Source organism: Micromys minutus (assembly GCF_963924665.1).
Source record: "Micromys minutus genome assembly, chromosome: 32".
NCBI classification, from domain to species: domain Eukaryota; kingdom Metazoa; phylum Chordata; class Mammalia; order Rodentia; family Muridae; genus Micromys; species Micromys minutus.
The window spans coordinates 7,597,434-7,622,571 of record NC_137967.1 but is presented as its reverse complement, the minus strand read 5'-3'; the positions used below and the strand labels follow the sequence as shown (position 1 = coordinate 7,622,571).

At 41.1% G+C, this 25,138-nt stretch overlaps 1 protein-coding gene across 1 annotated transcript; it reads left to right on the top strand.

Annotated features, from left to right (window-relative positions):
* Positions 1–6,001: 6,001 nt before the first annotated feature.
* Positions 6,002–17,964, top strand: LOC308413239 (uncharacterized protein C2orf78 homolog; the record flags this gene model as incomplete). Its single annotated transcript, XM_080908146.1, has 3 exons — positions 6,002–6,050; positions 14,161–14,913; positions 16,130–17,964. 3 exons carry the CDS (start codon positions 6,002–6,004, stop codon positions 17,962–17,964), a joined length of 2,637 nt encoding a protein of 878 aa, XP_080764272.1.
* Between the last annotated feature and the right edge of the window lie 7,174 nt (positions 17,965–25,138).

Here is a 25,138-nt window from a genome sequence, read left to right as displayed (position 1 = left end):
ATTTATTTACAATGTATAAAGCCGTTACAATTTAAAAAAAAAAAAAAGAATTGTGTTGGTCATGGTATCTGTTCATAGCAGTAAAGCCATAAGTAAGACACAAACATTTCATTATTTTAGTATATATTGATAAAAGCATACATCAGTGGAGATCAACTCCAAAAGTAAGTATTCTCTGAAAATAATATATCAAATAGTTTATTTTGACCAGTTAGAACCCATCTTACAAAGATTCTAAAACCTTCAAAAAGAGTGTCTGTATATAGGAAAAAACCCTTAAAACATAAGCATGGAGAGGTCATTTCATATTTAAAAAACATAGAACCCAAAATCCCACACTTTGCACACACATTCAATGACCTAAAGGTCTCAGACTAACTTCTTGACCTCTTACTCTAAGAGCATGATAAGAACATGGTAGCACCATGTTCTCATGATCAATTTTCAAGCACAAGCATCTATGGCAGATACCTAGACAATTTATACCATTTTTTTATGGTAGCCAGCAATGTCTCATGCTTATCTCATAATAAACATTTTAATGTTTTTATTCTAACCCCAAGAAACTCAAAAATTATAATTCTTTTACATCAACCCAAGATCTAATTCTGAAATCCAATTCTGAAGGCTCTGGACATCTTAGCAATTAGCATGTTAAAATGAATCTGTACATGGTATTTGTCAAGAGGAGTATTACAGATCCAGTAGTCACATGGAGTGGCTTAGCCATTTCAGTAAAGCTGGAGACCCATAGCCTTCAGAAGCCACCTGATACAAGGAATTCTCACACTAAGCACTGGTTCTTTGTCAGAATGCTTAGGATAGTCTCCTTATGGGCTTGAGGTAGGCTTATTTGCACCCTCTATCCTAGATCCTTGAGTTTGAACCCTAAGTAGATTATTTCAGGTGTGAAAATCTGGGTTCTTTCAGCTGACACTCTATACCACAATCACTTTGTACGGTTTTTAATTTTTTTTTATTGACTATTCTCTGTATGCACACTTCAAATGTTATCCCCTTCCCCGTCTCTCCCCTCCCCCACCCTTTTGCTTTCATGAAAATGCTCCCTCTCCCAACCACCCACTGCCCCTTCTGCTCCCTTGTCACTGGGAAAAACAAGCTACACTGTGAAAATGAGCCTTCACTGGATCAAAGACCTTTCTTCCCACTAATGCTAAAAAATGCCATCCTCTGCTATATATGCAACTGGAGCCATGTCTCTACATGTGTACTCAATGGTTGTTGCTTTAGTCCCTGGGAGTTCTGGGGGGGGGTGTGGTTAGTTGATATTGTTATTTCTGTGGGATTGCAAAACTTTTCAGCTCCATCAGTCCTTTCTCTTGCTCCCCCATTGGGATCCCTGTGCCCAGTCTGATGCTTAGCTGGAAGCATCTTCATCTGTATCAGTATGGCTCTGGCAGAGCCTCTGAGAAGGAATACATATCAGGCTCCTGCTAGTAAGCACTTCTTGGCATTAACAATAGGGACTAGCTTTGGTGGTGGCATATGTAATGGATCTCCAGGTGAGGCAGTATTTGGATAATCTTTTCTTCAGTCCCTGCTCCTCTATTTGTTCCTGTAGTTCCTCCCATGAATATTTTGTTCTCCCTTCTAAGAAGGACTGAAGCATCCACATTTGGGTCTAGACAGGTAGATCAATGTGATAGAGTTGAAGACACAGAAATTAACCCACACACCTAAAGTTCCTTGATCTTTGACAAAGGAACTGAAAACAGTCAATGGAAAACAGACAGCAACTTCAACAAATGGTGCTGGTTTAACTGGCAGTGAGCATATAGAAAAATGTAAATGATCCATTCTTATCTCTTTGTACAAAGCTCAAGTCCAAGTGGATCAAAGACCTCCACATAAAGCCAGGCACACTGAAACTATCAGAAGAGAAAATGGGGAAGAGCTTAGAACACATAGTCATAGGGAAAAAGTTCCTGAACAGAATACCAACGGTTTATGCGTTAAGATAAAGAACTGACAAATGGTACCTCATAACATTGCAAATCTTCTGTAAAGCAAAGAACACTGTCAATATAACAAAATGACAACCAACAGATTGTGAAAAGATCCTTACTAATTCTACATCCGATAAGGGGCTCATATCCAATACATACAAAGAACTCAAGAACTTAGACTCCAGAGAATCAAATAATCCCACTTTGTGGTTTTTTAAGAGGAATTTCATTGCCTTCATATGCAAGTTCATATCGGTGGCAGCCAGGAGTAAATCATATATATACTGAAGCACAGTAACATGGGACATGGTCTGTCAGTACTCACATAATCCTGATGGAGGGTCTCATCAGAGATGGCATGCAAGTTCTTAAATCCTTGCAGCAGTCTTTTCCAGCATAGCCGTCCACTGAAACTACTTTCCAGATCTTGCCACTTGAAGGTAAAAAGGTGGCTGTCTGCTCTTATCTAAGAGAATATTAAAGCATAATTTAAGTCTGAGTCTTTTTAAATTTGTCTGCTTGGTGGTAAGAAACTCAGAAGTGTATGTGGATTCAGAACTGTTGGGTGAACGTCTTCCATCCTTTTATTCACCTTCCTCGGGTCTTACACTGATCTACAGTCTTTTCCTACTGGCTTTTACACTAGTAACAAGGGTGTATTTCAGGAAACGTGGTATGGAATACTATGCTCTTGATTCGAAAATGTGGAGCTTGATACCCTGAAGAGCTTCTTGTGACTGAACGTACTACCTTAATCTTACGGGGATAGCAGTAACATTTAGATCTACCAGAACTGGGGATAGATGAGAAGCTAGATCAGAGGGTTATTTTTAGCATACACTGGGGTATGTGGGCAATATGGTCTTCTAGGAGAGGTAGTAGAAGGCCAGGTTTCCTTTTCTTTGGCTGCTGGTGGTATTTATTCTTCAAAGAGAAGATACAGACCAGAGCTGGGTTTGCCTGGACAACTCTCTTGCCTCTAAGATAGAAGTGAGTTTGAGCTCCCATTTTAGTCAGAAAGTCCCCACTAACATGGAATTAGGACATTCAGGAAATACCAGAAAAAGTGAGTAATATCTTTTTTGTCCAAGTCTACACACCACTTGATAGTCTAGGCATAGGGCTTGGTGCCCATAGGAACTGAAGTGAATATAGTTTGCATAATCATGGGTCTCTAGAGGAATGGGTAATGAGCTCCAGTATCCAATAGAAACTCAACTGTGTACCACCCCTCTTCAAAGGTTACCCTGAGTTCTGAAAAGGACTTCAACTCCCAACTCTTTCAGTCAGAGAGTTCTAGAACGGGCTTCAGTTCCCAGTATTTCCTAGGATTCTGGGGCATTGACCCTTCCAGTGTCCCATTTCCTCGAAGTATACACATTGTTCTCTAAGAAGCCTTGGATGAGGTTGATGACCGGGCTTATCTGTGCTGACCCTGGCTCAGCAGAAGCCTTTCCCCATCTTCCTTCTTGTCCCTGGGCTGCTCCTAAAATTCTTGCCAATTTCTTATTTGTCCACTGGACATTCCTAATTGTTGAAGTCTTTTGAGCAATCTCCATGATTTCAAACAAACTATTACCTTCAAAGCCTTCCACTCTCTGGATCTTCTTGTGGGTGTCTAGAACTGACTGACCCACCAAAGCCATATTGATGGTCTGTTGATTCTATGGTATATCTGAGTTCATCAGGATATACGTTTTGTAAGCATCCAGGAGCTACTCCAGGAAAGTGGCTGGGGGCTCTGTTGGCCCTTGTACTATTTTGCTTACCTTAGATAAATTTGTCAGGTGCCTGGTTGTCACCTGGAGATCTCTCATAAGAATCTGGTGAAATTTTTAAGAGATTCCTTACCTTCAGCTGAACTGGTGTTCACATCAGGAATGATCTTGGGGAAGGAAGCATCAATATCTGCTGGATTCTTGAAACATCTGCTGTCCTTTCCTGGGACCAACTTGTAAGCCACCCACCCAGTGTGATCCTGTTCCTCTGTAGTAAACAAAACCTGAAGGAATTGTTGGATGTCCTCCCAAGTATGCTGGTGGGTGAGAAAGTTAGTCCCAAGAAGAGAAATTAAACCTGGGATTTCTCAGAAAAAGTGGGATTATCAGTCTTCCAGTTATAAATATCATAGGTGGAGAAGGGTGGGTAGACCAAAAAAGGTCTCCTATCCTCAGCAGAGAGAGGTGCTATGATGTGCAGACAAATTGCTTCTACTGAGGGATGGAAGAAGTATCAGACTTAGTATGGGATGGTCTAGTTAAGTGGAGAATGTGAGGGGAAACCAAGGTAGCAAGAGTGGCCTGGCAGAGGTGTGAAGCTTCTTAGAGCACTCAGTTAGAAGGAATCCTTGTCACCTAATGGAATTAGGATTGAGGAACCTCATTTGATGCGGTCTTTGACAGCCTCCTTAATGGCTTCAATCATCTCCACTGTCAGATCTGGTATGGAAAATTACAAGAAAGGGCAGATGTCTTCTCTTCCGCTATGGAATGAGTGGGAGAAGGAATACAACACTTCAAGCATTTAGATGGGTCAAAGAAAAGAAAACACCAGGCCATGACATAGGTGACCTTGTTGGGGTATCCCAGGGTGGTGGAGAACTAGAGTTTGTATGGGAAGAAGAAAAACAGAGTTGAATGAGCCCTCTAGTAGGACGAGTAATACCAAGAAAGGGTCATTTTAGCTCATAGAGAGTATGGAGCCTCCCAGGAAAAACCTGGTTACCTAAAACAACAGCGGCCTTTTGGAAATTTTTGAAATGACCCAGTAAAGCTTCAACAGTGGTGGCAGGAGAATGAGATGAAAAAGAAGGAAGAGAATAACAGAATTATAAACAATGAGAAAGTGAGACTGAAGTAGAGGCAGAAATGGGAGTTAAAGAAAGGTTTCAAGTTAAGAGTCTTTTCCAAGTCCAAAGATGTAGATAGAGATCTGTGCCCTTTAGCCAAATGACGAATCAAGGCATCTCTTGTATGCTGGATTAAGCAACATTGCTTCCAGTTTCTCTTCTTTGAGCCACCAAAAGATCTAAACTACAAGAAGAAAAAAAATCCCCTACCTCCCCAACTAGGTAGCTAGGTTCGGAGGGGCCAGCTGGCTTAGTGGTGCTTATTGATACTGACTGTTAGTTGATGGTTTGGGGCTTTCCTGGTCAACACACAAAATATTGAGATTCAGCATTAGCCTCACAAACCACTCAGGCACTGATCTCAGTCAGATATATTTGGTTTATTGAACACATATTCAAGACACATTAATCAAGGATACAGCAAAGAGTAGGGGGCCAAGCTGCAATCCCAGAGAGTTAGATCTCAGGGCCAGTTTTTATATGAAAAAAACCACAAACAGGTACATTTGCAATGTTTAAGCTATCTAAACAAAGTAGTGCTGTCTGACCTTTAAGCTGATTGGCTGGGTCTAGGGGCAGGAGATATATGGAATTTCCAGAGGCCACCAAATAGAGCACAACACTATAACTTTAGGGTCACCGCAAGAAATATTAGGTTAGGTTAAGGTCATGAGCTACAAAATGAAGGTTGAGGCAATATGGCAGAACTATTGCTAGGTATTAACATTTAATACTAATATATGTTTACAGAACATTTCTCCCAAACACAAAAGTGCATACCTTCTTCTATGTAACTCATAGCTCTTTCTCTGAACTTGACCATATACTCTGACTCAAAGAAAGAATCAACAAACACAAGAACATTGAAATAACCCCATTCATCCCACTGGACCACCATAAAAACAACAACAGAAATGATAGAGATTCAAGCCTCATAGAAATTCAACACTCTTTTACTGGGGGAAAAACTATGCCGAAACAGGAAGAAAGAAATTAAGGATTTACTGGAATTCAAGGAAAGTGAATAAACAGTACTCCCAAACTTGTGGTACATAATTAAAGCAGTGCTGAGAGGAAAGATCATATGAATGAGCGACTATATAAGAAATGGGGAGATTTATCACTTCTGTCCTAACAACAAATCTGAAAGCTGTAGGCTTAGATTTTTCAAAGCCTACTTTAAAGAATGGTTCTTAAGCACATCAATCTCCCTTTTAGCCCACTACCAACAAGAGGTAAGTGAAAAGAAAGGTTAATAGGAAACAGGTTATGGGCATGCTTAGAAGAATTTTGGGGGGACAATTCTAATCTTCATGGTCAGCGATCCAGTCCATTCAGAAAACACAATACACAAATAAGTGGTAGCAGCTTGATCCAGAAGAGGCTGCAGGGTTCAGCCAGTTGGCACAAGTCCACAGAAGCAGCAAGAAGCAGACAGAATATCTCCAGAAGTTCTTTGGTACATTTCTGATTATGAAGTCACAAGTGAAAAATAGCAAAGAAAGCAAGGCGAACCAATGAAAAAGTATGACCAGTGAAGACCAACATCAGTGAAGCCCATGGCAATCAACAATGAGTTCCAAGGTGAACCAATGCAAGAGCTTCGCCCACTGTCCGTTGGGTTATACTTACACTCTTTCCAAACATCATGTACCTCCCAAGTGTCCACTCCAGCAAAACAAAGCATTCCCTTTCACCAAAAAAAAGCACTACGTGTTTGTTCTCATCAAAACATTCTCTCATGTGTCTGCTTCAGCAAAACATACTCTCATAAGATTGTTTCCAGAAAAACATCATGGGACACAACTGAGTTTCTAATGAAACCAGAAATTCCCAATTTAGAAAGCTCTAGAACAAATAGAAATAATCATACTCAAAAGGGATATACTGTAACAAATAATCACACTTAGGACTGAAATCAATAAAATAGAAACGATGAGAACAAAACAATTATAAATTAACAGTTTTTTAAAAGAAAATCAGTTATATAGACAAACCCTTCTGCAAACTAACTAAAAAGCAGGGAGAAGATAAACAAATTCAAAAAAAAATCAGGAAAAAAAAGGTGAATATAAAGACACCAGGGAAATCCAGAATATTATAAGGTCATACTTAAAAACCTTTACTTCACCAAATTGGAAAACATTAGAGAAATGGATACTTTTTGGGATAGATTCCACATAAGTATGTTAAATCGAGAGCAAATAAACAAAGGAAATAAATCTATACCTCTTAGTGTAATAGACTCAATCTTTAAAGTCTAGCAACAAAAACAAAAGCCCAGAAACAAATCGTTTTATTAGAGAATTCTACCATATTTTAAAGGAAGAATTAATACCAATAATCAATTTATCACAGGAACAGAAGGAACATTGCCCAATTCAATATATGAGGCCATAGATACCTGGATACCCAAACACATGAAGACTCAACAAAGAGAAAATTACAGGCTAACTTTTCTTAGGAGCGTAGATGTTAAGATACACGATAAAATACATGCAAAATGAATAAATACCCACATAAAACAGCATCCACCACCATTGAGAAGGCTTCATCTCAGAGATACAGAGATGGTTTAATATATAAAAAATAGTAAATGCAATCCACAATATAAACAAATATCAAAAAAATTAACCATAGGATCATTTTATAAGAAGCAGAAAAGGTCTTTGAGAAAATGCAATACCCTTTATGATAAAAAAATCTCTCCTAGAAAAATTAGGGGTACAACAGATATAGCAGAACATAACAAAGGCAAGTTATAGCAGGCCTACTCCTAACATCCAAGCAAATGGAGAGAAATACAAATCACCTTCAAACATCTGCAGCAATACAGTTTTCACCACTCTCTTCTTATCTATTCAATATAGAAATAAAAATTTAGCTAGAACAAAAAGACAACTGAAGGACATCAAGGGGACACAGCCAGAAAAGAAATGAGTCAAACTATCATTATCGGCATACCACTTGATATTATCTATAAATGAGTCAAACATTTCTACCAATGATCAATGAACAGAGATAGAAAATGGGACACACCTTTCACAATAGCATCATATAATATAAAGCACCTCAGGGTAACACCAGCTAAGCAAGTGAAAAGACATGTATGATAAAAGCTTCAAGTGTCTAAAGAAGATACCAGAGGATGGAAAGGTCTCCATGATCATGGAACAGAAAGATTATCATAGGAAGTTGGGTCATCCTACAGCATATATTCTATAGAAATTCTAAGCAAAATTCCTTACAGACCTTGAAATGACAATTCTCAACTTCATATGGACACACTGGAGGCAAAAGACATCTTTGAAAAATTGTGCTGGACAAATCGGATGTCTGAAAGTATAGGAATGCAAATATAATCATACTTACTGCATTGCACAAAAGAAATCCCAGTGGATTAAAGATGAAATGTAAAACCAGATATAATACACTGAAACTGATAGAACAGACACTGAGAAATATCATCGAATGCATTGCCACAGGAGACAACTTTCTGAACAGAACATCTCTAGCATCTCTAGTGTGGACCCTAAGATCAACAGTTCTTAAGAGGGATCTCATAAAACTGAAAAGCATTTTTAAGGCAGGGAACCTGTTAATTGGACAAATCTAAAGACAATAGAATACAAGAAAAGTTTATTTCCTCTCTCCATATCCTGTAAAGGACTAAATTTCAAAAATATATAAGCAAGTCAAGAAACTGGATATCAAATGCTCAAATCATCCAGTTTCAAACTTATATACAGATCTGAGCAAAATTCTCAGTAGAGGAAACTCTAAAGGATGAGAAACACTTAAAAAATGTTCAGCATTCTTAGTCATCAGGTTAATGCAAATCAAATGTACTCTGAGATACCTGATAGAATGGCTAAGATCAATAATACAACAAATCATAGTGGAAAGGATATGGAGTAAAGAGAACACTCCTTAATTTTTAGTGGGTTTTCAAACTTGTACAAACACTATTAAAATCAACATTACAGTTCCACAAGAATCTGGATTTGGTCTACCTGCAGTTCCAGATATACCACTCTTGGGCATATACCCAAAGGATGCTCCATCTTACAACAACGACAGTCACACAAATACAATAGAGTCATACTCAACTGTTACAAAAATGTATGTTATACAATGTACAGGTAAATGCAAAACCATCCTGAGTGAAGTAATGAAAACCCATGAAGACACCTATGAAATATATTTGCTTACTAGGCTACAATCCATAGATCCTTAGAATTTTGATAAAGAAGAAAGTGGTCTAGAGGGAGGAACACATATGTTTCTTGGGTATGTGGTAATAGAATATATTCTAAAGACATAAAGGGGTGGTTGAAAATGGAAATGATGGTTGGGACGTAGTGGATATGGGGTGGATGAAGAGAATGCAAGAAGTGAGCACTGTAATTGAGAGGCCATTATGGGTGTGGTTTTGAAACCCACTGAGAGAAAACTTCCACAAATCTATGAAGGGGATCCAACTAAGGACTCTAAGAAATGAGGAGTAAAAAGTCTTAACAGCCCATTTCTTGTCCTGGAAAGACTTCTAGTGGCAAAACCTTGTAAAATTCTGTTGAGGTATCGGTCCAATATAGATCAACAAAACCAAGCTGTTGCTAAGACAGACGAGTGTGCTCTACAACCAGACAGAGGGCCCCATAGCAAAGGAGAATAACCACACACTCACTGGCAACATGGAGCCTGTACCAATATATTCTAGTGTCTTTCCAATAGTAAGGTACTTCATAGGCTACTGAGAGAGAAACCTGGAAACCAACACAGCCACAAAACACTTGGCATATAACCCATCTTGCCTACAAAATATGCTAGGACAATAGGAACAATAAACTTGTGGAAGTAGACAATGAACTTCTGATTTGACTTAAGACCAGTCACTTCTCAAGAAGGAATCTATAGTCAACATTTCTTGGGTAACCAAGGACCTGAAACTAGATGGCCTACAGACGTATGGTAAAACAAAACAAATCCCTGGTCATTTAAAAAAATGTTATCAATGAAATAACTCAGTGCCTTAGCCTGATATTATCAGACGCTTTCTCTGAAAGCTGCTGTGAACAGATGTAGACATCATGGTAACAGTCAGACATTCTCATAGAGGGAGTCTAAATGGTAGGTCTCCATCAAATGTCTACCCTAAGAGCTCTGTGAATCCCACAGAAGAGCTGAAATGGCTGTATGAGTCAGATGGCCTAGAGGACAAGAAACAAGGCCCTCTGAAACAAATAATCCAGGATTTTATGAGCTCAGAGAGACTTCAAGGGCAAGCAGGGGTCCTACATATGTCTGGACCAAGTCCTTTTCATTTATAGCATCTCGGTTAGCTTAGTGTTTCTATGGGGATATTAGGTGTGAGGACAGAGAGATGTCTTACTCTGGTAAATGCACTTGAGCCTCTTTTCCTCCCATCAGTTGGCCATGTTAAATTTGAAAATGATAGATTTGCTTCATCTCAGTATATTTTGTTTAGTTCTATTTGTTTGTTGTCCTGGTGAAGGATGTTCTTTCCTAATGAAAGATCAAAATGGAGCAGAAGCTGAGGAGAGGGAAGCTGGGGATGATCAAGAAAAGGAAGCTAAAAATCAGAATATACCCTAAGAAGAAAAATTAAACAAATCAATGTAAATGACTTTAATCAATAAACAGAAAGTATGCAATTTAAAAATTATAAACAACTATCGCTCTCTACCTATGCCTTTATTTTCTGTGTGTATATCTCTTCTTTTGTCTTTTTGTTTCCTTTTTCTGCTTCCTCCTCTTCTCCCTCTATCTCTTACCTCAGTCTGCTTAATCTCAAAGTCCTGGCGACAGTCAACTCATCTTGGGTCTACAGTGCTACAGAAGGACGATGGATTTTTTCTGCACCATCTACAAGCAGGAGTGTCTTTTCAAGCATGGCCTTGGCAAATGTGTCAAATGTTGTGACAGCTGACAGGAGAGGAGTGAGTCTCATTTCTGTTGTCATGTGAAATGTGACATTCTATCTGGAGAGATTTGTATGAACTAAACAACTGGGCCGTCTGCATGGAGGGACATTTCTACGGAGTTGGAGATGCAGCAGCGTGAAACAGCGCTAGCTCAGAGTTAATGCTCCTCAGTGCACGTTCTAGAACCTCATGTGACCGCTGCAGGACAGCTGAAATGACTCTAGTTTCATTTTTAATAGAAAAACCTAATAAGCACTGCTGTGTGTGTATAAATTCATACTAGACATATGGTACATACCCGTCTATGAACTTACCAGGGAGTGACAAAAATGGGAGCTACAACACAGGATAAAATGAAGAAAGACACAAGAGTTCTCTATGTGCCAACAAAATACCAGGTACACCTTTGTGTGCAGATACACTGAGACGGTAAAAAGGTTGGTTCTTTATTCAACAATAAGCAAAAATACCTACATTTTTTTTTTTCACTTAACCCAGCACACTGTACCAACTAAGGCTTCCTTTTGCTCTCCAACTATTCCACGGTTCCAGTTTAGCCAGATCTCAGCTCTAAGCATGGCAGAGAATGCTCCAAGCCCAAGATTCTACAGAGTCTGTTGCAAGGAGCAAGAAGCTACAGGAACTGCCACTCACTTTTCCACTGAAGACAAAGGGAGAAGGCATCCTGACTGGGTAGCTCACTACCATGATTCTACAAACAGGGAGCCATAGATAAAAGAATGTCCATGAGTCTAATGCCAGAGGGAGATACACAGTGAGTTCCAAAACATCACGAGTTCCAGAGAAAAGCTGATCTCTGGAAGATGAAAGTAGAGAAAATATGCAGAGGAAGCAGAATGTGGCCAGGAGAACAGCAACCAATGCCGGAAGAGGAGAAACATGCAGCCAACCACATCTTCAGTCCTTCTGTTGTTTGCTAAGTGCAGAATCCACTTCCCATGCATCTGTTAAACGAAATCAAGACCATTGTTTCTAGAAATTTACTCTGCTATCACCCTCTAATATAAGGATGCAGGATCAAGCTGGTCCAAGTATCAAAGCCCACAGAGCAGGGATGAAAAGGAGACAACAGAAATCTGAGTCCAACCTGGGCCAGAACAGCCAAATTAACTAAAAATAAAAAAGGACTCCTCAACAAGAAACCAGAAGAGAACATTAGGATTTGGAATCTCCCATAAGGTTCCTTCACTGCACTCAACCCTGCCCTTCAACACAATCACAAAGGAATCATTTGATTGCTTCCTTTGTTCATGGACAGATGCAGACAGCTCACAACTCAAAACAGTTTCTCAATCTAGATGGCCCTCTCCTTCCTGCCCCTGTGTACAGTGTGTACTGATGGGATATATTCTGTTGGAATGTGAAACATCCTGTGCACATTATTAACGTGAATCTGATAAGAAACACTGTCGTGATCTTCTGAGCTAAAAGAGAAGGCAGAAGGAACAGCCATGTGAAGAATACTTCCTTTCACCAGCACATACCTCAGCCTTAAGGCTGTTGTTTCTCTCCTAATATCTTGTCCACTCAATCCTGTCTTGCAGCTCAGAATATGTCCTTCCCATTGGCTACTGCCTTATTTATGACATCATTCTCCCTAGCCTACCAGCACCTGGTAGAATCCTGAGGTTTCCATAGTGCTTTCTGTAAACAAATTTGGATCATTACAGGCAACCTGTGACTAGTGACCAGTGGGCTCTGTCCGATACTGGACACACTCCCTAGTTTTGGTCAGCAAATTGGACAAAGACTACCATTTATCTGGCTCAATTGTAGGGTGGAGTCCTGTTACTCCCCCTACCAAGCCCCCCAGCCATGTCAGGTAAGAAAAGAAACCTTCAGACATTTTTAATCAAATCTTTCCTTATTTTTAGCATAAGTCTTTAGAATACCAGGGGTGACATGAATATATATATATCTCACATTGAAAGTCATATCTAGCTTTGGTTCTCACTAAAATATGACTTTGACACACAGTTTAATCTCAACTGGTTCTTTATCCACCTCAGTAAGATCATAATACCACTATGGTCTGGGCTCCATGTTGTTTGATCTCAAAAGACAAGTGAATGTGGGAGAGACTAAGAGGCAACTGGACGCTGAGAGGTAGTTCATAAGGTGAAAAATATGTCTGTTCCATGCAAGACAGACCCCTGAGGAGTGGGGAGCAAAAAAGTCCAAAGTCTAAAGATGAAGGGCTAGAAAACAGAGAAATAGAAGGAGCCAAACCTGCAGAGATGATCTTTAAGGAACACGAAGATAGTTTGGGACAGAATATTGCAGAGAACCGTACATTTTAAACCAAAAGGCTCAAGGCACTGTCATTTGCCAAGACTTGTTTAGGCAATTGTTGAGATTCATCTGGGTGCAAATTCACTGGCATATACAGAGGGCATTGTCCCAGTCTGTCCCTTGGTTCTAAGCTGTCACAGCTTGTGCAGAGTTCTCTGATTCTTCTGTGCACTGGCTGCATTGGTTATTATTATCTGGGGCTGGGAACTACATAGTTGCTTGTTCTCTGTACAATTCTAACACACGCCGGTGGGAAATCCTCACAAGGCTTCCCTCTACAAGGGTTATGGGCGATGAACAGGAACAGAGGAAGAGTCAATCTCATTCAGAGATCAACCCACTAATAGGTTAGCGAATCTCAGTGGGTCAGCCCTAAACTCATGCACACACCTGAAATGTTACCAGTGGGTAATGTACATAAAGTCATAAACACATAGGTGTTCAAGAGTTATACTCAAATGATGTCATCGGTTATAGAAGGAGTGGGAGGGACAAAGGAGGAGGTAGCAAAGCAAATTAAGTAAATACAATATTCATATACAAAATCCCCTATATGTAGTCTTTAAGAAACAAAAATAGACACAGAGTAGCGACAAGCTTGGTGGTCCTGGGAGTCACCTATAACAGCAGAACTTCCTATCCAGAGGCAGGTTGGTTTCTGTGATTTCAAGCCCAGTCCATTCTAAGTAAAGAAACGTGCACAGGACTAGGTATATGGCAGAAGTGTGAGAAGCTATCTAAAGCTCTCCTACCTCTAAACACTTCTACTCTAGGACCCAGCTTTGAGGCAGCATCACAGTGGGTATGAGAGCAAGACAAAGCAGGGTGCAGAAGGACTGTGACTATGTCGGACCAAAGCACTTCAACCAGGAATTCCATACCCATAGAGGAAAAACAGGCAGCTCATCAAATGAGTGTCACTTCGGCTAGTGCCAAGAATCAATCTGAGCACTGGCGATTGGGATGTGAGAGGGAACTTCAGTCTTAGACAGTCCCAGCTAGTACAGACTGGAGACAGCATTGCTCCTTACAGAACCTAAAAAGCATCAGCCTCACCATTTTCCCACTGTCCCCTCCCTCCCTACAGAAAACTTCCAAAGCCCACCCTTCTCTGGAATGGAAAGAACTCTTCAGCCTTCTCTGCCTCTGCTAAACAACACGCAGGCTGCAGGAAGAGTGGGCAACTTCTCCCGAGTCTCCACCCCGGATGTGAACTCAGCATGGTTTCTGCCATCAGCATCCAGTACTTCTCTCCAGCCACTCATGGGTAATGCCTACCTTAACCCACATGCTGGCACAACCATGCTGACAGTGCTGACTGAGCAGGGCCAGATCTCCACCTCGGCCCCCTCCTATCCAGGTGCTCTCCAGTGGAATTTCACAGGAGGCTCGGATGGGCGGGAAGATGCACTCCAGGAACTCAATGTGGCCATCATAGGCCAGGACACTACACTTCCATCCCTGGCTGTGACAAACCAGTGTGATAAATTTTTAGATCCCAATGCCATCGTCCCCTTCTATCATCCAACACTGTCTGCCAACCTTGTCCAGGTCACACCACCGCAGATGCCACATCAAGGATACAGCCTGGCACCTTCCTACCAGGAGGCTAGTCGGGTCTATTACAACAACCTGGGCCCTCTGGTAGCTGGAGAATTTGGGCAGAGTTTGCAGGTACATGGCTCTGTGTCCTACCCTGGGAGCCAGACCTCTGCCTTCCAACCGGAGATGGTGATGGTGCTAAAGGAGATCCATCCAAGGAATGTCCAAATACCACTCTTTACCTCTGCCTTCTCCTACTCCTCATCTGCTCAGTCCACGGCAGACAATAGTCTTCCCGGTGAGTACAGATCCGGGAGGGGAGGAGTGGGATCGGCACTCTAAGGAGACTCACCTCGACCCTTTAGGCAGTAGACACTGCACAGAAGGAGAACGAGAGTTCTGACAGGTTAAGTCCAAGTCTGGCTTTCCACACCCCACTTCAGACTCTCTCAATGGAAAGAATGCAAGGCCACAGTGAGTGACATCCACCCTGTACTAAGTGATATCCATGGAGCATACCACAGTCACACATGTCACTAACTACCCAAGATAACCAGTCCCACCCACGGACACACTACCATAGACTCCTTCCTGAACTATTGTCCCTATGTCTAGAAGACACGGAAGATTGTTTTTTTTTTTTTTGTTTTGTTTTGCTAACAAAGGATTTTCCATAAGTTGGAGTCTTCCACAGCAATGTAGCTCAGACTCTGTCCTGGAGGAAGACTTTCTTCCAGGTTCCTAGCACCTGTTCTGGGGTTTTCTTACACTTAAAAGTGTAGAGAGAGTATGGTGTAGACAAGATACCATTGGCTAAAAGCTGCTCCTCTTACTTTCTTTTGCTGTGGTACTTCAAAGGTTACCCCTGTTCAAGGACATAAGATCATGTAGCCATGCTCTCTACTACTGAGTCACACACAAGCCCAATTATTTCAAATTCTATGCCATTTCCCGTTCCACTTATAGGATGGTGAAACATGGGGTTGGAGGAAATCCTTGGTTGTTTAAATGCTTGCCTTACAGGAGTGCCTAAGTGGGTTTGGATACCTAAACCCACATAAAAAAACAAGCTTCTGGGGTCATCTGAGTAATGTCATAACAAAGAAATTGTCAGTGTCAGGTAAGTTTCTGGAAATTATGGACCAGACAACCTGCCTCATAGCAAAAGTTTCACGAAAATGAAAGGAACTCTTAAAGATAAAAGGGAAGGAAAATGAGGAGTACACATCAAGGCAATTCGGTAACCAAACCACTGAGGGTATTCGTCCACAAACCATACAAACCTGAAGGAAAACAAAACTATCTGAGAAAACATGCCATGCAATGGTCTGCAAAAACAGAGCAGTCACCACCTGTCTGCCAACAGAGGTACCGTCTAAGGTTCTCAAGAGGAGCTCATAGGAATGTCCTTCCACTGCTCCAAGGCCAAATGCTGTGATCCTGTGAAATGGGGGTGGGGGTGGGGAACGTCTCATTTACCCCAGGCACTGACTTCTTCCTTCACTCTTTTCCAGTGGTGCAAATGGAGACGTCCCTGGGATTGCCACCTTCAGGCCAGACATACTGTCAGCTGCAGAGTCCAGATTTCTGCAACACCTGTGCCCAGGTTTCCCAGATAAGGCCACCAGCTGTCAGTGGGGACAGGGCATTGACAGCCCCCATCTGTAGTCCTTCAGAATTCCTGGCCTTGCCTCCAGCTCCAAGCCTGGAACAAACAGAGAATAAAAACATGAATGAGATGAAAGATGACTTCTTAAAGACTCCCAATGCCCAGGAGGGCACAAAAGAAAACCAAGACACATCAATTGTAACTTCGGCACACCCTGACTTGCAGCAGCCTCTACAGTGCATTGATACCGAGAGCCTAAGGCAGAAGCCTAATTCTGACAATGCCCATTTGGGAGGCAGCAGCATGGGTCTAAAAGAGCTACAGGAGCTGGAGAATGAAACTGGATCCAGCTTCGACTTTAAAGACATCACTAGACTTGAGGCAAACATTCAACTTCCTCAGCTCCTCAACAGCCTCACAGACATAGACCAGGATCAGGCCAGTGAAATCGGGAAAGTCATCAGTGGCCCTTCTGACCAGGTGGGGAAGAATAAACATAAATCCCCTGAGCTGTTTGAGGGAGCTCCTCAGGCCAAAATCCAGCACCAAGATGTAGTGGAGGGAGAGGGAGGTGCATGTGTTGCTGGGGCCAGCAACGGGGCTCTTGGAAATATGGCAAAGCAGCCGGATGGCAAAGGTCCCAAAGTTGGCGCCAGCAAGAACAAAAGGGTTAGAAGACAGGGGCAAGAAAGACCAAGTGGACCAGAGAACAACTCCAAGAAAACAGAGGAGCTCAAGCACTCAAGGAACAGAGTCAAAGCAGAAGAGAAGGCCACCATCCCCAAGACCAAGAGGAAGAGGAATCCACCTGAGCTCAGCCATGACAGCTTCAAGAAGCCTCGAACCCACCTTGGCATGCACATGCTGGAGTCTGTGCAGGTCTTCCACCCACTGGGGAAGAGGAGTGAGAAGAAGCCTGGCATCTCCTCCTTCAGGGGTCTGCGAACCTTCTCCAGTAACAAAGATCCCAAGCCAGGCCCAGCCACCCTGCTGGACATGCCACGCAAAGGCCAGGGTCCTCCTAAAAAAAGCCCAGGGAAGGTTCAGTTAGTAGAGAACAGTGCTGACAAGGGTTATCTATCTCCATCCCAGTACGAGCTACCCGCAGCTGGGAAGGTCAGGCTAGTACCTCTGCCTTTTCCAACCCTGGACCAGCCTCAAGCCAGACCTATTTCTCGAAAACCTCCTTCCCTGGCTTTACACAGGCCCACTGCAGCTTACCCTGTGCAGCCTCATTGCCACTCAGCTCAACCTACCACACTCAAGCCATCCCAACCAGCTCCTGTCAGCACATCTTTGATGGCCTCTGCCAAGCCAGCTCCTCCAATTTCATCTAGTGCCACAGGACCTCATAGAACCAAACCCACCCAGTCTAATGCTGCGCCTCCGTTGGGCACCTCTCGGCCTGAACCTTATAGAGCATCATCTCAGACTTCATTCCAGAGAGAGCCTGTTACTGCTCCCAGGAACAAGGCACCATCACCCCCCAAACCTCAGACCCAGTATCTGCTGCAAGACTTCAGCCGCCAACCCATTCCATGGAGGAAGGTCGACATTCTGGGGCCGGTCGTTTCACAGCCCATCACAAAAGAGCAGAGGCCAGAGAGGGAGGCCATGAAGAGGCGGGCCCAGCAGGAGCGCGAGAATGCTGCCAAGAAGCCCTGTCCTGGGAAGCTGCAGCATTTCCTTCAGAGGGAGAAGGATATGGAAATTTCCCAATATTATGGCTATGCAATGTAAGAGCTGGCCAGGTCTTTGTAACAAAGTGCTTTTCCACATTGACTTGAAGAGATGTATTCACTGGTACAGACATATAAAAGGACAGAAAACATACATAAATATGTATATACATGAGTACATGTGCAGAAATATAGAAGACTAAGTAGATATACATGGATTAAAAAATATACCTACGTGTATTTGAATAGTTAGTAAAATTGCCTATAGAATGTTAAGTTGGTTATTTTATTCCATTGTTTGTCCTAACTGTGATGATTTAGTTTTTATTACATTATATATAAAATTAAACTTAGGAAATATTTACTTTATATTAAATCAATTGAAAAAAATGCTACACTTGTGCTAAAATTATTGTCTAGTTTTGCATTCTCTGGACATGGTATATGTATATTCATTCACTGGAGTGAATGCATGTTGAGCGCACGCTCCTTCTGTTTCTGTAGGCCTGCACATTTCTCGCCTCTCAACCCAGCGCATATTCACTTTATGCCTTTCCCTTGGGCCAAACCTTCCTGTGTTCGCCTCTATAAAGAATGTGGAAGAAGGGAGCTCTTTCTTCTTTGCTCTCTTGTCCTTGCTCTTGCTATCCTGTTCATTCCTTTACTGGTATCACAGCGTACGTCCTCGGGATTCCAGACCATGTATAGTGAAGAGCAGCTGAGACAGCCTCATGGATTGTACTACAGGACTGGTGTTAGACAGCCATTGTTGTACTAACAAGACCATAGGTGTGTACATGTGTGTTCTCCATATATATTCATTCTATCGATTCTTGCCCTCTAGGCAATCTTACCTACGTATTGTGACTTCGCAAATGAGAAAGCCAAGTACAGGTACATTCCAGTCAACATTGACAGGAAAATATGTCCCTAATATCGTGAATTGAAATCCATTTTGTAAATAGCTAGGAGTGGTATTACTTGGGCCATATGTCAGATTCATTTTTAATTTTTTGAAGAACCCCCATTGTGATTCTGCTGTGTGGTAAATCTAGCAAGAAACACATGTGGACACTTAAAGGTCAATAGGAAGTCTGTACTGGTGGTCAGCAGCTGCATTGGGAATTTGTGGAAACCATGCAGCCCTGAGTTTCACTGCCATTTATAAAGATTTATTTATTTTATGTATATGAGTATGCTATCTGCATGTATACCTGCATGCCAGAAAAGGGCACCAGATCCCATTATAGACTGTTGTGAGCCACCATGATGTTGCTGGGAATTGAACTCAGGACCTCTGGAAGATCACCCAGTTCTCTTAAACCCAGAGCCATATCTCATAGACATTACTTCATAGTAAAGGGCTAGAAAAAATTTTACCCACCAAGGGACACAAAAGCCAGGCTGAAGTAGTCATTCTGATGCCTAATAAAATATACTTTCAACCAAAAATAATCAAAAGAGACAGAAAGGGACACTTCATCAAAGGAAAAATCTACCATGATGATATCTCAATTCTGAATATCTATGCTTCAAACACAAGAGCGCCCACATTTGTGAGAAAAAAAAAAAAAAAAACACTGCTAAAGTCAATTATACTTTTGAATTGTACATCAAATCCCAAACAGCAATAGTGGGAGTCTTCAACACCCCACTGTCACTGATCAATAGTTCATCCAGACAAAACTAAACAGAAATAATAAAATAAAGGTTACTGAATGAACCTAACAGATAACTATAAATATTTCACCCAAACTCAAAAGAATATATCTTCTTAGCACATCATAGATCATTTAGATTATTCTCCAAAAACTAGTCTGTCAAAAATTAAGCCTGAAATGATTAAAGAAAATCTAAATAATGCCTTTCATCTGAGCAGGCCATTGTGGATTAAAGCTGTGAATTGAAATTTAAGGTTTCTTTGGAGAGTCAGTTGTGGTGGTTGGTGTTTTCCTAGGGTAAACATTAGAAGGAATATTTCATTGAAGCAGACACAGGTGAAACAATGTTTTTCTAAAGCAAGCATGTGAAATGTCACACATTGAAGAATTCTTCAATATTGACACACACGTATTGGTCTGCCTTACATTACATAGTTGAGATCCATCTGTTGGAACTTCATAGAAACAAATGCACCAAACAAACAAACAAACAAACAAAAACAAACAAAGTTCTGGTGGTATGCTGAGCCTTCTTGCCACGTCCTTGCGTTTGGGATGATTAGAAGTGATGTCACCTGATATAAACTCATGTGGAGTTTGACTAAATCAGTCTCTTGTGTGAGGCAAGACACATGGTGGGGCGAGACCTGAGGAGGACACATAATGTTTGAGCAGAGCATAGATAGGACTCAACAGACTGTGAGAAGAGCTGGGGTTGCTTATAGAGCTATCTGTGCAATACTTGTTGGGTTTGAGTCTTTGCTAATCTTTGCTTTGTTGAGAGAGGTATGGCAGAGAACTTCTTCTGGCATGCAATGCTGATCAAATCCCTCCTGCTGACTCATGTCAGTTTGGATGAGACATAGGTGTTCCTCTTAAGTTGTACCACTGTTACTGCTATCCTGATACTAGTGAAGATGGACTGCTGTATCTGTGGAGTGTTTGCTAATAGATCAGGCTACTGCTGCTGACCTGTGAACAGAACTGTGGATTTCCTGACAATGTAGATGGGATTTGCCAAAAAATACAATTTCTAAAGAGGTCCACTTCCCCTGTATCCTTTCTTTTATACTACCTCTGGTGGGCGGTGGGCTAGAAGGGAGTTTATGACATTGAAGAACCACCATCAAAGTATGCTTTAAAAAATTAAAGAAAGAAAACTGGGCATCAAAAATAACAGAAACACGAGAAATCCTACACACTCATGGAAACTGAACAACTTTCTACTCAGTGATCTCTGGGCCAGGGAGAATAAAAGGAATTAAGAACTTTCTAGAATTTAATGACAATTAAAGTCCAACATAAATAAATTTACAGGACACAATGACAAAAAAAGCCTAATATGAAAGTTCATAGCATAGAGTTTCTCCAGAAAGAAATTAGAAAGTTCTCATATGAGCAATTTAAAGTACAATTGATAGGTCTAGAAAAAAGGAAATGACCATACAAAAGAGAAGCAGACTGCAGGAAACAATCAAAATCAGGGCTGAAATCCATCAGGAAAGGAAACAACGCAAAGAATCAAAACTAAAAGCTGTTTGTTTATTTGGTTTTGTTTTTAAGAAAATCGACAAGGTATACACTTAGCCAAAACAAAGAGAGCTAGAATTCAAATAAAATCAGAATGAAAAGAGCAACATAACAACAGACAACATGGACATTTAAAGTCAATAGGGACAGCCTCTTCAACAGATGGTGTTGGTTAAACTGGCAGTCAGCGTGCAGAAGAAAGCAAATCGATCCTTTCCTGTCTCCTTGTACAAAGCTCAAGTGTAAGTAGATTAAAGATCTCCACATTAAACCAGGTACACTGAAACTATTAGAAGAGAAAGTAGGGAAGAGCTCAAACACATAGGCACAGGGGAAACATTTCTGAACAAAACACCAACGGCTTATGCTCTAAGATCAAGAATCAACAAATGGGACCTCATGAAATTGCAAAGCTTCTGTAAGGCTAAGGACATTGTTAAAACAAAATCACAGCCTACAGATAGGGAAAGGATCTTTATCAATTCTGCATCTGATAGAGGGCTAGTAACGAATATATACAAAGGACTCAGAAAGCCAGACTATAGAGAGTCAAAGAACCCTATTATGAAATGGGGTGCAGAGGTAAACATAGAATTCTCAGCTGAGGAACATCGAATGGCTGAGAAGCAACCAAAGAAATCCTCAACATCCCTAATTATCAGGGAAATGCAAATAAAAACAACCCTGAGATTCCACCTCACACCAGTTTGAATGGCTAAGATAAAAAACTCAGGTGACAGCAGATGCTGGGAAGGATGTGGAGAAAGAGGAACACTCCTCAACTGTTGGTGAGGTTAATAGCTGGTACAACCACTCTGGAAATCAGTATGGCGGTTCCTCAAAAAATTGTACATAGTACTACCTGAAAACCCAGCTATTCCACTCCTGAGCATATACCCAAAAGATGCTCTAAGATATAACAATGACACATACTCCACCATGCTTATAGCAGCCTTATTTATAATATTCAGAAGCTGGAAAGAATACAAATGTCCATCAACAGATGAATGGATACAGAAAGTTTGGTACATTTTCACAATGGAGTACTACTCATGAAATTCATAGGCAAATGGATGGAACTAGAGACAATCATCTTGAGTAAAGTAACCCAGTCACAAAAAACACATACATGGTATGCACTCACTGATAAGAGGATACTAGCCCCAGAAAGCTAGCTCTGAATACCCAGTACCAAAGAAACAAATCAGAGACATTATGAATCTCAAAATAAGAAAGGCCAAAATGGAGATGCCTCAGTTTTTCTTAGAAAAGAGAACAAATCTCTCATGAGAGGAAATGAAAAGTCAAATAGAGGAACAGGGATTGAAGAAAAGATCACTCAGAAGCTGCCTCACCTAGGGATCTACCACATATGCAGTCACCAAATCCAAGCACTATAGCTGATCCCAAAAAGTACTTACTGGCAGGAACCAGACAGGGATGCCCCCTCAGAGACTATGCTAAAGTCATATACATACAGCTGAGCATGCCTGCAGCTAACCATTGGTCTAAACTCTGGGATCCCAATGAAGCTGCTAAAGAAAGGACCTAAGGAGCTGAAAGGGGTTGCAACCTCATGGAAAGATAACAACATTATCAACCAACCAAAGCCTCCAAAACTCCCATGAAGTAAAACATCAACATTTGTGCACACATTGAGAGACCTATTGATTCATTTGCATATGTAGCTGAAGATAGCAGTGTCTGGCATCAATGTGAGAAGAGGCATTTGTTCCAGGGAGGGCATGTTTTCCTAATGTAGGGGAATGCCAAGGTGGAGAGGGGGATCAGAAGGGAGTGCACCTTTGTGAAGGCAAATGGTGGGGGAAGGGAGATGGGAGTGGGGTTGGGTAAGGTGATAATATCTCAAATGTAAATACAGAGTATCTAATTTTAAAAAAAAAGAAAAGAAAAAAGTATACTGGAAAGCAGCTGAGATAGCCTCATGGATTGAAGAACTACTTGGACTCTTGGAATGTCTGGTGGTAGACAGCCACTGATGGACAAGCTACACCATGGCTCATGATCCAGTCTAATCATCCTCCTTTCTATTGGTGGTCAGAAAGGCAGACATACAGGCAGACAGACAGACAGATTCATTCATTTGAGCAGCTCTGTTACACTGGAGAACACTGGGTAGATTTTGATCATTCAATGTGAGAGCCAAGTACAAGAGTGCTACACGTACATCATCTCTGAAAAGCAGATATGTCTCTAATATAGTGAACTGAAATTTTGTTTGTAAATACCCAGTAGCGGAGTTACCTGAGTCATCTGGATTCATTTTTAATTGTTTGAAGAACCTCCGCTGTCATTCTATTCGGTGGTAATTCTAGGAATGGAAACACATTTGCTCTTAGGGGTGAATGCACACTATACTACTTACCGGCCTCTACATGGGAAACTTGTGCAAATCATGCATCCCTGAGTCTCACTGTCATTGCACTTTTATTTAATTTTTATTTATACTTCAACCGAATTGATTTAAGCATGTTTATTCAATTTCATTTATAGATTGAGGAATTTTCTGTAATTTTTAAGTAATTTTTTCTTTTTGATTGTATATTTTATTTATTGACATTTCAAATGCTATCTCCTTTCCTGTCTTTCCCCTCCAGAAATCCCCTATCCCTTTCTTATCCTTTCTCTCAATCCCTGCTTATCTGACAATGCTCCCTCAACCACCGACTCACTCTTGCCTCCTCACCCTGGCATTTTCCTAAATTGGGGCATCAAGCCTTCCAAGAATCCAAGAGCCTATCCTCCCACTAATGTCTAACAAAACCATCCTCAGCTACATATACAGGTGAAGCCATGGATCTCTACATGTATACACTTTGGTTGGTGGTTTAGTCATTGGGAGCTATGGAAGGTCTGGTTGGTTGATATTTTTGTTGTGTGGGTTGTAAAGCCGTTCAGCTCCTTCCCTTTTTTCTCTAACTCTTTCATTGAGGACCACGTGCTCAGTCCAATATTTGGCTGCAAGCATGGGCCTGTGTTATTTCTCGGACTCTGGGAGAGCCTCTCAGGAGACAGCTACATCAGGCTCCTGTCAGCAAGCACTTCTTAGCATGCACAACCGTGTCTGAATTTGCTGTCTGTACATCAGATTGATCACAGATAGACTTTCCTTCAGTCTCTGCTCCACACTTTCATCCATAATTCCTTCATTGAGTATTTTGTGCCCCTTTCTTAGAAGGACTGAGGCATCCATGCTTTGATCTTTCTTGTGGTCTCTAAATTGTATCTTGGTTATGCTGAGATTTTGGGCTAACATCCACTTATCAGTGAGTACGTGTTGTGTGTATTCTTTTGTGACTGGGTAACTCAGGATAATATTTTCTAACACCATCATTAATTTGCCTAAAAATTTCATGAAGTCATTGTTTTAATAGCTGAGTAGTACTCCATTGTCTAAATGAACCACATTTTCTGTATCCATTCCTCTTTTGAAGGACATCTAAATTCTTTCCACCTTCTGGATATTATAAATAAGGCTTCTATAAACACAGTGGAGTATCCTTGTTATATGTTGGATCATCATTTGGAATAGCTTGGTCTTCAGATAATACTATGTCTAATTTAATGAGGAATCACCAGACTGCTTTCCAGAGTGGTTGTACTAGCTTCCATTGCCAGCAACAATTGAGGAGTGTTCCTCTTTCTCCACATCCTTGCCAGCATCTGCTGTCACCTGAGTTTTTTGTCTTAGCCATTCTGACTGATGTGAGGTGGAATCTCAGGGTTGTTTCAATTTGTATTTCCCTGATGACTAAGGATGATGAACATTTCTTTAGGTGCTTCTCAGCCATTCAGTATTCCTCAGTTGAGAATTCTTTGTTTAGCTATGGACCCTGTTTTTCAATAGGGTTATTTATTTCTCTGGAGTCTAACTTCTTGAGTTCTCTGTATATCGTGGATATTAGCCTTCTATTGGATGAAAGTTTGGTAAAGATCTTTTCCCAATCTGTTGGTTGATATTTTGTCCTAAGAACCATATTCTTTGCCTTATAAAACTATGTAATTTTGTGAGATCTAATTTGA